At 43.9% G+C, this 13,658-nt stretch overlaps 1 protein-coding gene across 1 annotated transcript; it reads right to left on the bottom strand.

The window, feature by feature from the left end:
* Positions 1-791: 791 nt before the first annotated feature.
* CD2H10orf53 (chromosome D2 C10orf53 homolog) lies at positions 792-10,959 on the bottom strand. Its single transcript, XM_042908641.1, has 3 exons — positions 10,847-10,959; positions 1,732-1,851; positions 792-1,042 (listed from the first exon to the last, which is right to left on the bottom strand). Exons 1-3 carry the CDS (start codon positions 10,941-10,943, stop codon positions 978-980), a joined length of 282 nt encoding a protein of 93 aa, XP_042764575.1. The 5' UTR covers positions 10,944-10,959; the 3' UTR covers positions 792-977.
* Between the last annotated feature and the right edge of the window lie 2,699 nt (positions 10,960-13,658).

Genomic DNA, 13,658 nt, shown 5'->3' with positions numbered 1-13,658 from the left:
AAAGGGGCTGCGCTGGGAGCCAGCCGGTGGCCTTGCGGAGGCCCTGAAAGCCCTTCTCTTTCACCAGGGTGCCCAGAGTCTTCTGTGAAGGAACTCATCTTTCCCCTACAAGGTGTGATGCATTTTTACCATGACTTCACATTTAACGTCATTAGATTGATATCTGCATGTCTCTATAGCTAAGAAGGGATGCTACAGTTGGTGCACAGGACCTGAAAGTACAAAAAGCATCACTTTGACACAGCTGATTTTACACTGCCCATGACTAACCTTCTTTAACCCTGCAGGGCTGTGTGTTCCTCCAGAGGGACAAGCAGCCACTTTACCCATCTGCCCTGGGCTCTTTCTGGCCCTCTGCAGAACAGCTTGTTGGGCTGGCTCATGCAAAAGAGGGCAGATACTTTTCTTGTTATGAAGAATAACTGGCGATTTGACTTTAGGGAATTGTATTTGAACACTTAAAATATTAATGCATTGGGAGCAAGAAATCAACCTGTAGAAATAGCCAGGTTTCCAAATACCGACATTAACTCTGGGTTCAGATTTTCAAGGGCCACTCTTCTCCCTCCTGCTCCCCTTTCCCCACAATCTTTAATTTTACCTGCTCCTAGCTCTTTCCTTACTAGAGAATGGAATCTCAGATGCTCCTGGCAAACTCTTGTGTTATTAGTACAGGATGGCTTTCTGTTATTAGATTGCATTTTATTATTTCCTTCAGCTCAGCGCATACCTGATATTGGAGGACTCTCCCTGTGGGTTGAGATTGAAAGATGCTGCAAATGATGATGTGCTTTTATTATTTTCTGGGGGGGGGCTTGTTCCCTCGCAGCCAGGTGAGAGACCTTATGGTGGGCAGGCTGAAGGATAGGCCTGTATTACCTTAGACTGTCAGAGCCCAGCATCCTGGAATGACTGCTTTTGTTTGCCAGAGGCAGCTGCTGTGTTGTTGACTTGAGGTGCCTGTCTGGGTGAGGAGATCAGTAGGCGTTTAGGACGGCTATCCTGGCCTCTTCGCACAGTGGGTCTAGTTTACCATCACCTCCTAGGGAAATAGATACATTTTCCTTTGACCAGCTTTCTGTACAATTTCATGTCATGTGAGACACGTACGATTTCCACTAGAAGACAAGTCTCAAAGTACACAGTCACTTAAATTGTTAACTAGCCTTAGACAGAGTATAATAACAGCAAAAACTTTTACTTCTGAGCAGAGTGTGGTATGTGTGATGCCAGCCTGCCAGGCAGGAAGCTCTCCAGGGCAATGAAATCCCTAGAATGTCACTGATAATGCCATGCACTGAGGGCGTGTCGACTCTAATTGTCTTAGCAAGCCTAGGTAGAATAATCAAATGGAACAAACCTGTTTTGAAGGCAAATGATAATAAAATACACATTGTTAAAATGTGAAAATAAAAAGAAAGAATAAAAGAAAACCCCCAAACCTATTACCCCTAAGTGCCTGTTATATCATTTGAAATCTGGGGCTAAAACTTCATTTTTCTTTCTGTCCCTCTTTTGTGTCCAGTGTTCTGGGAAGGAACCCAGAGCATCAAGCACTTTGTGTGGTTTAGGATGTGCTTACTCATGTACACAGGGCTTTGAGTAAGAATTTAAGACTCAGAAAAAAGTCCAATTTGAATCTGGTCCTAACCCACTGGCCACTTCAACTAGAAATCGAGCCCACTTCAGAGAAGGCAAAATGCTGCTTGGGAGCAGTGCTGAAGGACTTACCAAATTCCAGGTCTTTGATGTTGCAGTAAAAGACGACTTCTTCATTCACCATGAGTTCTACCACATTCCAGTCTTCTATCTTTTCTAGGATGACGTTGTGTCCATCTCTGGCCAATACAGCTGGAAAAGATGGAGAGGAGTGTGGGTGGCATGAGGACAGGCTCTAGATTAACCTGCCATGCGGATGTTCTCATGGATGCCAGCAGCTGGCTTGCTTTCCAGTTGCCCATGGCTATAACTCCAGTTGCCCTGTTGGATACCTACCTGGTGCTGGCCCGGTGTGCCCTCACCTTTTCTGGAAAGCACAGCCAGAGACCTGAGCAATTCAGGTTTTGGTTGCAATTTGCCCCAGACCCATAGGATATGTGGAAATAGGAGATGTCTCTAGGAAGAGTTTTTGAACTTTTTTTTATAGAGATGATACTCAGTGCTGGAGGGGATGGGGGGAATTAGGTAACTTCTTATCCTGCTGATGGAAATATAAATTGGCCACCTTTCTGGAATTAATTTGACAATACAAGCCTCAAAAGCCTCAAAAATTTTTAGAATTACAGAATAAACTCTGGCCAGGGGATATGCGCTTATAAGAAAGCTTCCTCAGGAAAACAAAACAAAACAAAACAAAACAGAAATACAGGCAGAATTTTGTAATGAGAGGTTCCTTTCTGCAGTTTTATAATAGAAAATACTTTGTATAACCTATTGTTCAAATCATAAGAAGATGATGGGTCCACATGATGAGGTTTTTTCTGATCATTTCAGAAAATGTTTGTTCATTTTTTTAATAGCAAGAAAAATATTTGTAATATGTGCAAACAATCAGGGTACATGTATAGCATATATGAAAACACATCTTCACTACTAATTAGAGTATGTATATGTAATAGGAAAAGAAAAGAAATACTCAGTGGTTATCTCTCTGGTAAGAGTGTGTGAAACTTCTTTGTCTTTATTCTTCCAGCATTTTCCAGATTTTCTATACTAAGGAGAAATAAAATGCTTTTTATTTTTTGTTTTGTTTTAAAGCTAATGAACTGAACTTTTTTTATTCACACCTTTGGAAGTTGCTTTTTGGTTATCACTTCCCTAGAGATGAGCCATGGAAAAGTTGTTAGATCTATTCTCTAACGTGGAAACGCAAAAGTATAGGAGTTTAGGAGAAATGATGTGCATGAACAGCATAGGATTCTGTTTTCTCTAACATGTCTGTCCTCCGTTTTCCTGACATGTCCACCTTGTAACATTGGTGGTAGAGTCGGTGTGCTCAGTCACCATCTTTGGCAGTCTTCATGCATCAGTGAGAATTTTGGTTAGGTTGGGATGAGGAATCCGATGAAGGGCGTGGTTTTTGTTTTTTTTTTTTGAGTCTTAGCATTGCAATCAGTCTTATGTGCAGAAAAGCAGACAATTATGTCAGTTAATTGCACTTAATTACAGAGACAATTGCTGCTTCAAAATGTTGGCGTGTCCACTTCTTCATCTTTCAATCAGCTCAAGAACATCCAGCCCCAACTGTGAACATTTTAATTGCGTGATTTTAATTTCACTTCTGGAAAGGAACTTCAGAGAGTAACTCAGTGAGGATCTCCATCAACGGGATAGGGCTCCTTGGGCACCCAGCGGGAGCCCTAATTGACCCTGCATCGGCTAACGCCTCTCTCTCTACGAACACCCGCATCTTTTCCTCTCGCATATTTATGTTATTGTATCCTATTTAAGTGTCTTGTATTAAACATCTTTGGAGGAAGGCACTGAGCTTGGACTAATGCCTTGTTGAAACGAAGCGGTCCATGCAGTTTGGGATGGGCAGGGGACAGTCTAGGAAGCAGAAAGGCAGTCTATAGGCAGAGATTTCTGGGAAGCAGACACTCTCCCAGCAGCACCCCATCAGGAGAGGGGATGTGTAGCCTGAGAGGGAAAAGTTGCAAGTGAGTGGGTAGGGGGCAATTTGGCCTCCAGAACCTTGGCTTTGCCTTGTCAGAAGATGTTCCTGGGAAATGTACTTCAATTTGGTAGGAAGAAATCAGGAACAAAACAGCTTCTCTGTTCCAACCCCATCTCTGGAGGCAAGGTGTTACCTCTATACTACTAACACACAACAGCGACTCTCTAAGGCCTGGGGGTTCTGGAGAGAAGGAAGCACAGACTGTGTCTGGAGTTGCTCACTGTAATGCAGTGTGAGTGAGGAAGGGCTCTGCACGAGACCTGGGAAGGCGCACACCCTTCGGCAGTCCACAGACCTTTCCTTTCTCAGAGGGCAGAGCCCTGTCTGACTGAGTCTCACATAGCATCTGGGTCTGGGGTTACTTTTATGAGAAAGGCAGCACTCTTTCATGGCAAAGCGAATCTAAGAAACAGGATTTGATGTACCAAATAATCCACCCTGTGGAAGTGGGGGTGCCAAATAATGAGAGTCTGCCTCCTACTTGAGCAAATCAAGCCCTACAGGGAGAGACCCTCTTAAGACAGCATACCACTTCTCACTTCACTTTCTACATGGTTCGCAAAGCATGGGCTCTCGGGGTCTTTAAGGGAGCACATCTCCCTCACTGACCCTAATCCCCCCACCCCAACCCCACCAGATGCTTGGTGTTAATATAGCTTGTTAAATAAACAAACTCAATTCAATTGTGCTGGGAATCTCCAATGACTCTCTTGGATCCTGAGTGACCTAAGTCTGATTCTTATTAAAGCAATGAGCCACCCCAGACCCCACATCATATATTCCCCCACAGGATGCCTGCCCCCTTGTCATCAGTCTGGGGTGTGTTGAGCCCAGCTGTAGGGTGGTCAGTGCGGGCTTAAGGGATCAAACCTGGAGAAGCACCAGAATTCCTGCAGCTCATCCAAATGCCACCTCTCTACATGGAGGACCCATTCTTTCCTACGAGCTGCTGTGGGGTTGTCTATTCAAAGAAAGGTCAGATAAATACACTCCATGCAACAAAGTCTTTCCAAAGGCGGTAGCTAAACTCCAGCATAAATCAACCAGAAGCTGTAAGGCCACCTGCAGAATGCCTGCCTCTTTGAAGTGGCACCTCATCCTTCAAGGGGGATCTGGGTAAGCTGAAGGGAAACAGAAAAGCCTCCCTTTTCTCAGTGCTGGCGGAATTGGGCACCATCTGGGAGGGATTTAAACACTGCTAGTTAGGAAGTCAAGGCAAACAGACAGACAGACATCTCCCCCTTCTCTGCTGGGCACAGATGAAATGCCTATGACCATTGATGTGAGCAGCTAATGCATAGCTAGGGACAGGAGAATGGCACACAGGGTGTTGTCGCTAAATAAGCATAGATCCCATTTTTATGGGTTGGTTTCAATTCCTTTTAGTTCCTTTTAGCAGCTCATTTGGCAGACTTAAGGACAGTAGACAAGGAGCAACCATGGTCAGGAGATTACTTAGGACTTTGGTTAAGCATTACATAGTTTAGTTTCATTAATATTGAGTCCATAATAGAGACATTTTTGCTGAACCATTATAACTTGTGGGTAATAAAAAAAGAACAAAAATTTTCAGATTCCTTAAGGCACAGTAAGTTCAGGAAATATCAGGCATATTTCCAAAGCCAGCAGGACTTCAGGAAATGATAAAGGGCTATGATTTTTAAAGAAACATACAGAATTCAGATGCAGATTTTACAGTTGGGGACCTGTGAATGCACCACTCTGCTTGGTGTGATGTTAGTATTGACTCTAAATTGGTGGGGGGAGTGTGGAGCAGAATGGGGTCGCGGGGGTGGGGGGGGGACCAGATACTCCCTGCTTCGCTTTTGTTAACACCCTGGCATTTGTCACCAGTCCTCAGTGAATGTTGGCTGCTGGTACGATATGAATCATCATTCAGGGATACACAAACTAACTTTAAACATCAGCCACCTGCTGATAGCTTGCAATGCACTTCTTCAACCATAAAAATTCTCCCCTTGATCTTCTCAAGATACTCCTTCCCCTCCCCTACTGCGGGAAGAACTGCTTGTGCCCTTGGCTTCCTCATCTCTCCCTGCATCTTAACCTCCTGCCAATGAAGGCTTCAGCCCACCTTCTCTTGATCCTGTGCTCTCAGAGGTGGAGAACCATCAGCACATTCAGTGGCTCACACAGTTCTCCCGCCCCTCTTAGTAAACTGATAGTCTGACTCATCTCCTTTCTTACTTCTTTTTTTAAAAATGTTTTTATTTATTTTTGAGGCAGAGAGAGACAGAGCATGAGCAGGGGAGGAGCAGAGAGAGAGGGAGACACAGAATCCAAAGCAGGCTCCAAGCTCTGAGCTGTCAGCACAGAGGGGCTCAAACTCATGGACTATGAGATCATGACCTGAGCTAAAATCAGACGCTTAACCGACTGAGCCACCCAGGCGCCCCTCTTACTTCTTTAAAATACTTCTGCTGGAAAAAAATAAAGAAACTACCCCAAACTATTTTAAACTCTAAAATTTTATCAGATTAATTTTTTTTAATGTTTACTTTTGAGAGAGAGACACACACAGAGCACAAGCGGGGAGAGGCAGAGAGACAGGGAGACACAGAATCCGAAGCAGGCTCCAGGCTCCACACTGTCAGCACAGAGCCTGATTCAGAGCTCAAACTCATTCATGAACCATGAGATCATGACCTGAGCCAAAGTTGGAGACTTAACTGACTGAGCCACTGAGGCACCCCATGAATTTTTATCAGATTATAAATGTGATGCAGACCCACGATTTTTATAAAACCTTACAATTATAGGACAGAACATTTTAAATCACCCATAATTCTTCCTCCTCCCCCCCCCCCCCTTTGTCCTTTTCAGTGGAAGTTGGATCACAGTGTACATGGAATTCAGGAACACACCTCACTCCCTTAACGTCATGTCGTGGTGATCCAGCTCTGTCAATATATACATGGACCAGCTGCACTGCATTTCATGTGACAGCTGTACTGCAATGTATTCAAGCTGGTCCTTTCTCTGGTTGTTTTCAATTTTCCACTATCAGCAAGAACATTGCAGGAAACATTCCTGGGCATCCCTCTGTGTACATGTACGAGTTTATGTATACATGGGAGAGACTGAGAAATGGAATAGCTGGGTTCCACAGTATATGGTTAAATTTTAAGACATGGCCAAGTTGGCCTCTAAAGTTCTGTACCATTTTGCCTTCCTATCCCAAGTCTCTGAGAATATTTTTTTCTATGTCCTTCATTAACCATGAATTCACCTTTACTAGAAATGACTCCTATTTAACAGTTCGGTGCCCAGTAGCCATTTTCGTCTTGAAATCATCTCACTTGCCTCTGTCTCTGGGGTCTCTCTTGCCTCTGCGCCCCTCAGAGGGGCCACTGCCAAGGTCCTGCTGTTCGCCGGTTCTGTCTTTCCTTGATTTCTCTCCAAGTCTCACCTCCTGTGGATCCAGTGTTCAGCTCCATTCAGGTTAATTTTATTTATTTATTTAATGCTTATTGACCCTTAAGATATACCTGGCACAGTTCTGGACACTGGGACACAGCAGAGAACAGGGCAGACCAGAACCCCTGCTATCCTGAAGCAAACCTCCCGGCAAATAGGTGAAATGTACGTTTCACCTAGAAAAAGATGAAGTCTTGATCAATGAGGGCCTAGAAAAAGAGTGTGCTCAAACTTATGAGCACTAGGAAGAAGTAAAGAAGGAAGGAAGGGAGATAGGGAAGAGGCAGGCAGAGGGAGGTGTTGACATTTTTGATAGGGATGCTCAAGGAACGGCTGTTGATGAAGGTGACTTTTAAGAAACACCCAGAGGCTGCGAGGGAGTGAAGAGTGAGGACAATGCAGGAATCTGGAGGAAGAGCATTCCAGGTGGAGCAGCTGCCACACCTGGAGGTCAAAGTGCACCAGGGGTGTTCAAGGGCCAATGAGGAGGTCGGCGTGGCTGCAGCTGAGTGACTGAGGGTACAGAGTGTGTAGTGACAGAGGAAACGAGGTCAGGGAGGACACCTATAGGCCACTGCAAGCCTTTGACTTCTCCCTTGAGTGAGCTGGGAGCCACCAGGATGTTCTTGGAGGCACAGGCCATGCTATGACTCAAGTTTAAAGGCATCACCCGGCTTTGGTGCCGAGGACAGACTGCAGGGGACAAGGGTGGTCACAGGGAACTCAGCAGAGAGATAGGGGCACTTATCCAGGCAGGAGATGATGGTGTTTGTGATGAATGTGAAGCAAAGAGAGGACAGAAAGTTGCCTGCAAAGTTTTTGGCCTGAGTAACTAAAAGAACAGAGCTGTGTGAACTGAGAGGGAGAGAATGCAGAGGGGCTGGTTTGGGGTGGGTATTAGGTTTAGAAACTTCAGACATATTAGTCTGAGATGCCTACTAAACACCCCAGTGACAATGAGAAATCCTGATGGGAGAGAGAAATTTGGGAGCCATCAGCACATAGATGTTATTTAAACTCATAACTGCTTCTGACTCAAATCTGCCTTTGTCTTTCCCCTGAACTTCAGAACGTAATTTCTAACCTCTTAATATCTCTTAATAATTAATCTTTTCTCACTTCTCCTCCCTAAATCTCTTCCTTGAGAATTGGCCTCTTAAGGCACATCCTTAATCTCATGATTCTTTAGCTCAAGAAACTTTGCTGGCTCCCTGTTGCCAACGGTAAAACAGTCGTGACTCTCTTGTTACATACCATCCTCCAGCCAGACCCAGCGGCTTGCTGCTCCCCAGCTTGCCCCACGTGGCTCCCTCCTTCCCTTCCTAGTAACCCTGTGCCCTGAAATAATAAGAACGAAGGCTTGTTGAACATTTACTATGTGTAGGTATGGTATTCATGACTCTGCATTTTCCCACTGGAATCTCACATCAGCGAGGTAGGGATCTGCTCCCATTTTACCAATAAGTAAACTGAGGCTTGCAAAAGTGAAAAAACTTGATCTTGGCTTTGGCCACAGAGCTACTAAATGGTGGAGACCCATTCAAAATTAGATTGGTTGGACTTCACAGTCCTTGCACTTGACCTCTGCTCATGCCATTTTCTCTGCCAACTGTGCCAAGAGCACAAGTAGGAGACAGGTGACCAGGTGATCCATGGGATTTGTGTACAAACTAGATGGGAAGTATCCCCCACTTCAATACCTGTAATTTGTAGGTTATAACAAAATGTTTATTTATGCGTTCTCCTTTAATATAATTCTTGGTAGGGAAATGATCTAGTTGGACTCTATACAGTCATGCTGGCTATGGCAGCAGCAAGAAACATAATTAAAAAGGGTCTGCAGGCATCAGCACAATGGCGGAGTAGGCACTCCAAACTCCCATTCCTCCATAGAGACATTAACGTTCTGTTGTCAAAAAAACAGCAGAAACTGTCAGAACAAACTTTGTCAGAACTCTGGAAAACAAAGTTGGCAAAAGAGTAAACACTGGGTCAAGACAAAGCCAACTTTAAGATGCTAAGAAAGCTTTGTGGCATCTTTACTTGTCCTTGCCTCACCTCCTCCCTCACTTGCTGGCAGCCTTGAAGATAATAGCCCTTGTCCCCAGTGTGGGTCCTCGTCCCCATGTCTAGAGGGAGCAAAGCAAACCATGTTTTGCTAATTCCTGTTTTTCTGTTCCTCCCTGTCTGGGGGCTCCCTAGGGACTGGCACAAGGCCCTCGTCTATGTTTCACCTAATGTGGGACTCACACAAGGTGGAAAAGCTGTGGGCAGCGTGCGGGGAAATGAAAAACGCATAGCTGTCTGGGCAAAAGACTGTTGAGACATACAATAAACCTCATGAAGCCAGGGAGGGAAAGCTGGTGAGAAGTTTCTGATGGGAAATTAGAGCATTTAAAAGCACTGAAGACTGACGACCCAGGCCTGGGCTCTCTTCTCGTTCTATATGTGATCCCCAAGTCCATGACTCAGACCATTCTATCTCTAGTTCAGACTTTTTCTCTGAGCTCTAGAACTGCAGAGCTAACTCAGTACCTCCATCTACACAGCTGAAAACACATGAAGTTTAATATGGTCGAAGTGGAGCATGTTCCTCCAAATTACAGTCCATCTGTGTTGTCATCTTCAGTGTAGAGCACTTCCACCCATCAGCACTTAGATCAAGCCAGACACTGACTGGATCCAGAGGATATGCTCCTGACCCTCACCACCACTCCCCCCGCCCCCCACCACCTCTTTCCTCTTACTTTTTTTTTTCCTTCCTCTTACTTTAATCCACTGCCCCTCTATGGCTGTCCTGGTCCAAGCTACTCTCATCTCTCCCTTGTACCACCCGAAGTCTCTTGACTTGTCTCTTCACTTCCATTCTTGGCCCCCTCTGCTCTGTTCTCCTCAGACAGCCACAGTTTGAACCCCCCCCCCCCCCGCCCCGCCTGAAACTTGCATAGGGCCGTGCAGGATCTGCCCCTGTCTACCTCTCCAACCTCATCCTTCTTGCAGTTCAACAAATACCTCATTTGTTCATGCTTCCAGCCTTTGTAGTTTCTCTGTCTGGCATGCTCTTTCTTCTCTTTACCTGGTTTTCTCTCTCTACTTTTTAAAGCTCAACTCAAGTATAATTCCAGTGAACAAACCTTTCCAGATCTTCCCCTCTCGCCTCCAATTATAGCCAGTGGCAGGCCCCACTCTGATCACATTCCTCTGTTGGAGGCTCAGCACAACTGTTAACTAGTAGTCAACAATGAGAGGGTCATTTTAAGGACATGTACCTTTGTTTGCAAGTATGTCCCCAGTACCTGGAAGAGTGTCCAACACATATTAGATGCTCAGTAAAGGTTTGTTGCATGATTGAATGCTGAAAATGTAGACTCTCCACCATTTTCCAGCCACATGACTTTGGAAAAGTCACTTAATATTCTTGATCTTCTGTTCAAGCAGGGTTATGTGATCCTTCCCATTCAAATAATTTGTATAAACTGCCTGGTACCCAGTGGGCTCCCAGTACATGTTTGTTTCCACTCCTATTTTGAAGCAGTAGAAGCCAGAGGAAGATGCTAAATCATCCTGGGGAAGTAGAGGCTCAGGGAAGACTCTCCAGAGGTTATGGTGCTTGGTCTGGGTCAGCGGAAGGAAGGAGGTATAGGCAGAGGGTACCGCCTGCACAGGTGCTCAGAGGTTGGGGTACACCTGGGCACACGCAGTTGGGTGGCCCTCTGGCGCTCGGCTGCCCACCTTGCAGGCCCTCTAGGCGGAAGGTGCGGTACTCCACAGACAGGCCGACTGCACTGTATGGCCCATAGCGCAAGATGACTAACGCGTTCTTCGGCATGGCTGCCGAGCACCCAGCCTGCGCGAAGGCGCAATACAGACTGCTAGGCAACTGCTCTGCAGGCCCTTGGGAGAGGGTGTGGCCACGGGGCAGTGGGCGGGGCCAGGGCGGGCAGGGGTGGAACTTGAGGATCCTCCCCACAAGTCCCTTCCTGAGAGTCTGTGTCAGGGGTGGGGATGAGGGTTCTTCCTTTCTGGGTGTCTGCCCCACCATCACTGGGGTGCAAGAAAGGTGCGGTGGTAGTTTGAGGCGACAGCCAGGTAAATGCGGGATTTCTACTTGGTATGGCAAGTGTTAGTGATAAATAACAAGAACCAACATTTATAGCTAGTTACAGAAAGTATTGTCAAGTGACATGCTAAGCACTTTCCATATATTATCTCATTTAACCTTTTTACCATCCTTCTGAAGTAGGTTGTATTTTGTATTTTGTATTTACAAAACTAAGGCTCAGAGGGACCAGGTAGCCTTCCAAGGCAAGTCAGTGGTATAGGATGGATTGGAACCCCTTGTAAGGTGCCTATATATGGAGAGGTGGTTTTTGTTTTGTTTCGTTTTGTTTTGTTTTTGTTTTTTATCAATTCTTGAAACTGAATTGAAGTCCTTCATCTGTCTTCTGAAAAATGTGAGTCATTATCTCTTCACATATTGCTTCTGGTCCCATTTTCTCACTTTTTAGGGACTTCAGTTAAATTTATGTTAGACCTTCCAACCGTATTCTTCATGTCTCTTCTCTGCTGTGTTTTTCTCTTTTCAATCTTCTTTTGGACTGTATATTATGTATGTGTGCATTCATTCATTCATTCATTCATTCATTTTTACCTGTAATCCAGTTTACTAATTTTCTCTGTAGCTGTGTCTTAACTGCTATTAAAGCCATCAATATAGTTGGGTTTTTTTTTCTTCAGTTATTTGTGTTTTAATTCTGGAATTTTACTTTGGTCCTTTTTCAAATCTGCTGTGACACTTTCTATACTTTTCAGTTTCTTGCCAAGTGTTTTAGGTTTGAGGTTATCTTCTTGATCTTAATAAAGATACTTATTTTATAGTCTGCATTTGAGAATTCCACTATCTGGAGACCCCATGTTTCTACTAGCGTCTGCTTATTTTGTCTAGAGCTCTTGGTTTACTTTCAATGTGTACTGGACATTGTATTTGAAAAATTATTTGTAGGAACAATTTGAGGTCAAGGGTGATGTTATCTTCCTCTATAGAAGGCTTTTTTTTTTCTTCACTGCTTGACAATTCCCAGTAACACCAGTAACCCAGGATCATCTTAATATGACTTCAGGGCTTATGGTTATCTGAGTCATCCAGATGGCTTGAAACTGGGAGCAGACCAGGTGGAGATTTGTTCACTTATATTTTATCCTCATTTCTGCCCTAATGAGGGTGGTCACTTGCCAGGATTCACCCGTGGTGGTGCTGGGCTCCAGTTTTTATATGCCTAATGCTGCAAAGACAAAAATTGCATCTTGCCTTCTAGGTTGCCTATTCAAGATCACTAGACAGCTCCAGAGTAAAAACATCTCCAGTGCTATGCTTACTTACTCTCATCCTCTCCCTGATCTTGATCTGGGTTAGGTCTTTTATGATTTCAAGAAGATTTGTAAAAACATATATGCCAGATTTTTAAAAATGTCTTCTGTAGGAAGCTTTGTCTGAATTAGCTAGTCTACCATTATTAGAGGCAGAAGATGCCCCTGTTGAAGTTTTGTTGGAGTTGAATTGACTCTAGAGATCAATTTGGGGAAAACTAACATCTTTCTGAGGCTTTCATATTCATGATCTTGAAATACCTCTCCTTTATTTAGATCTTCTTCAATGTATTTTAGTGCAGTTTATAATTATCTGTGTATAGGTCTTCATGTCTTTTGTTAGATTTATTGCTAGGTTCTACTGTAAATCATGTATTCTGTATTGTGATTTTATTGTTTGTTGCTGGTATGTAAAACAAAATTGACTTCTATATGTTGATTTTATGTAATCAGCCTTGATCTTTTTAGTTGATTTCTGTTTATTTATATATAGATTCTTTTGGATTTTCTTATTGGCAATCACTTTGCAGAAAATGGTCGTTTTTTTTTCTTTTATTAAGCTTTTGTTTCTTTTTCTTCTTGTTGCACAGTCTAGAACCTCTAGTTAAATGATGAACAGAAGTGGAAATAGTACATATCCTGTTTTTATTTTGTTTTATATTATTTTATTTTTTTAATTTACATCCAAGTTAGCATATAGTACAACAGTGATTTCAGGCGTAGATTCCTTAATGCCCCTTACCTATTTATCCCATCCCTCCTCCCACAATCCCTCCAGTAACCCTCTGTTCTCCATATTTAAGAGTCTCTTATGTTTTGTCCCCTCCCTGTTTTTATATTATTTTTGCTTCCCTTCCCTTGTGTTCATCTGTTCTGTGTCTTAAAGTCCTCATATGAGCGAAGTCCTGTCATATTTGTCTTTCTCTGACTAATTTCGCTTAGCATAATACCCTCTAGTTCCATCCACGTAGTTGCAAATGGCAAGATTTCATTCTTTTTGATGGCCGAGTAATACTCCATTGTATAGATATATACCGCATCTTCTTTATCCATTCATCCATTGATGGACATTTGGGCTTTTTCCATACTTTGGCTATTGTTGACAGTGCTGCTATAAACATTGGGGTGCATGTGTCCCTTTGAAACAGCACACCTGTATCCCTTGGATAAATGCCTA

This window comes from Panthera leo, chromosome D2 (genome assembly GCF_018350215.1).
Source record: "Panthera leo isolate Ple1 chromosome D2, P.leo_Ple1_pat1.1, whole genome shotgun sequence".
Taxonomy (NCBI): Eukaryota; Metazoa; Chordata; class Mammalia; order Carnivora; family Felidae; genus Panthera; species Panthera leo.
The sequence above is the reverse complement of the archived record's forward strand: the minus strand, read 5'-3'. Positions and strand labels throughout refer to the sequence as shown.

Coding starts and splice junctions, on each gene's coding strand:
- CD2H10orf53 (XM_042908641.1), bottom strand. CDS start 10,943: ATGCCGAAGAACGCGTTAGTCATCTTGCGCTATGGGCCATACAGTGCA. Junction 1,852..10,846: donor CCGCCTAGAGGGCCTGCAAG/GTGGGCAGCCGA, acceptor CATCTTTTCCAG/CTGTATTGGCCAGAGATGGA. Junction 1,043..1,731: donor CATCAAAGACCTGGAATTTG/GTAAGTCCTTCA, acceptor CTATTTCCCTAG/GAGGTGATGGTAAACTAGAC.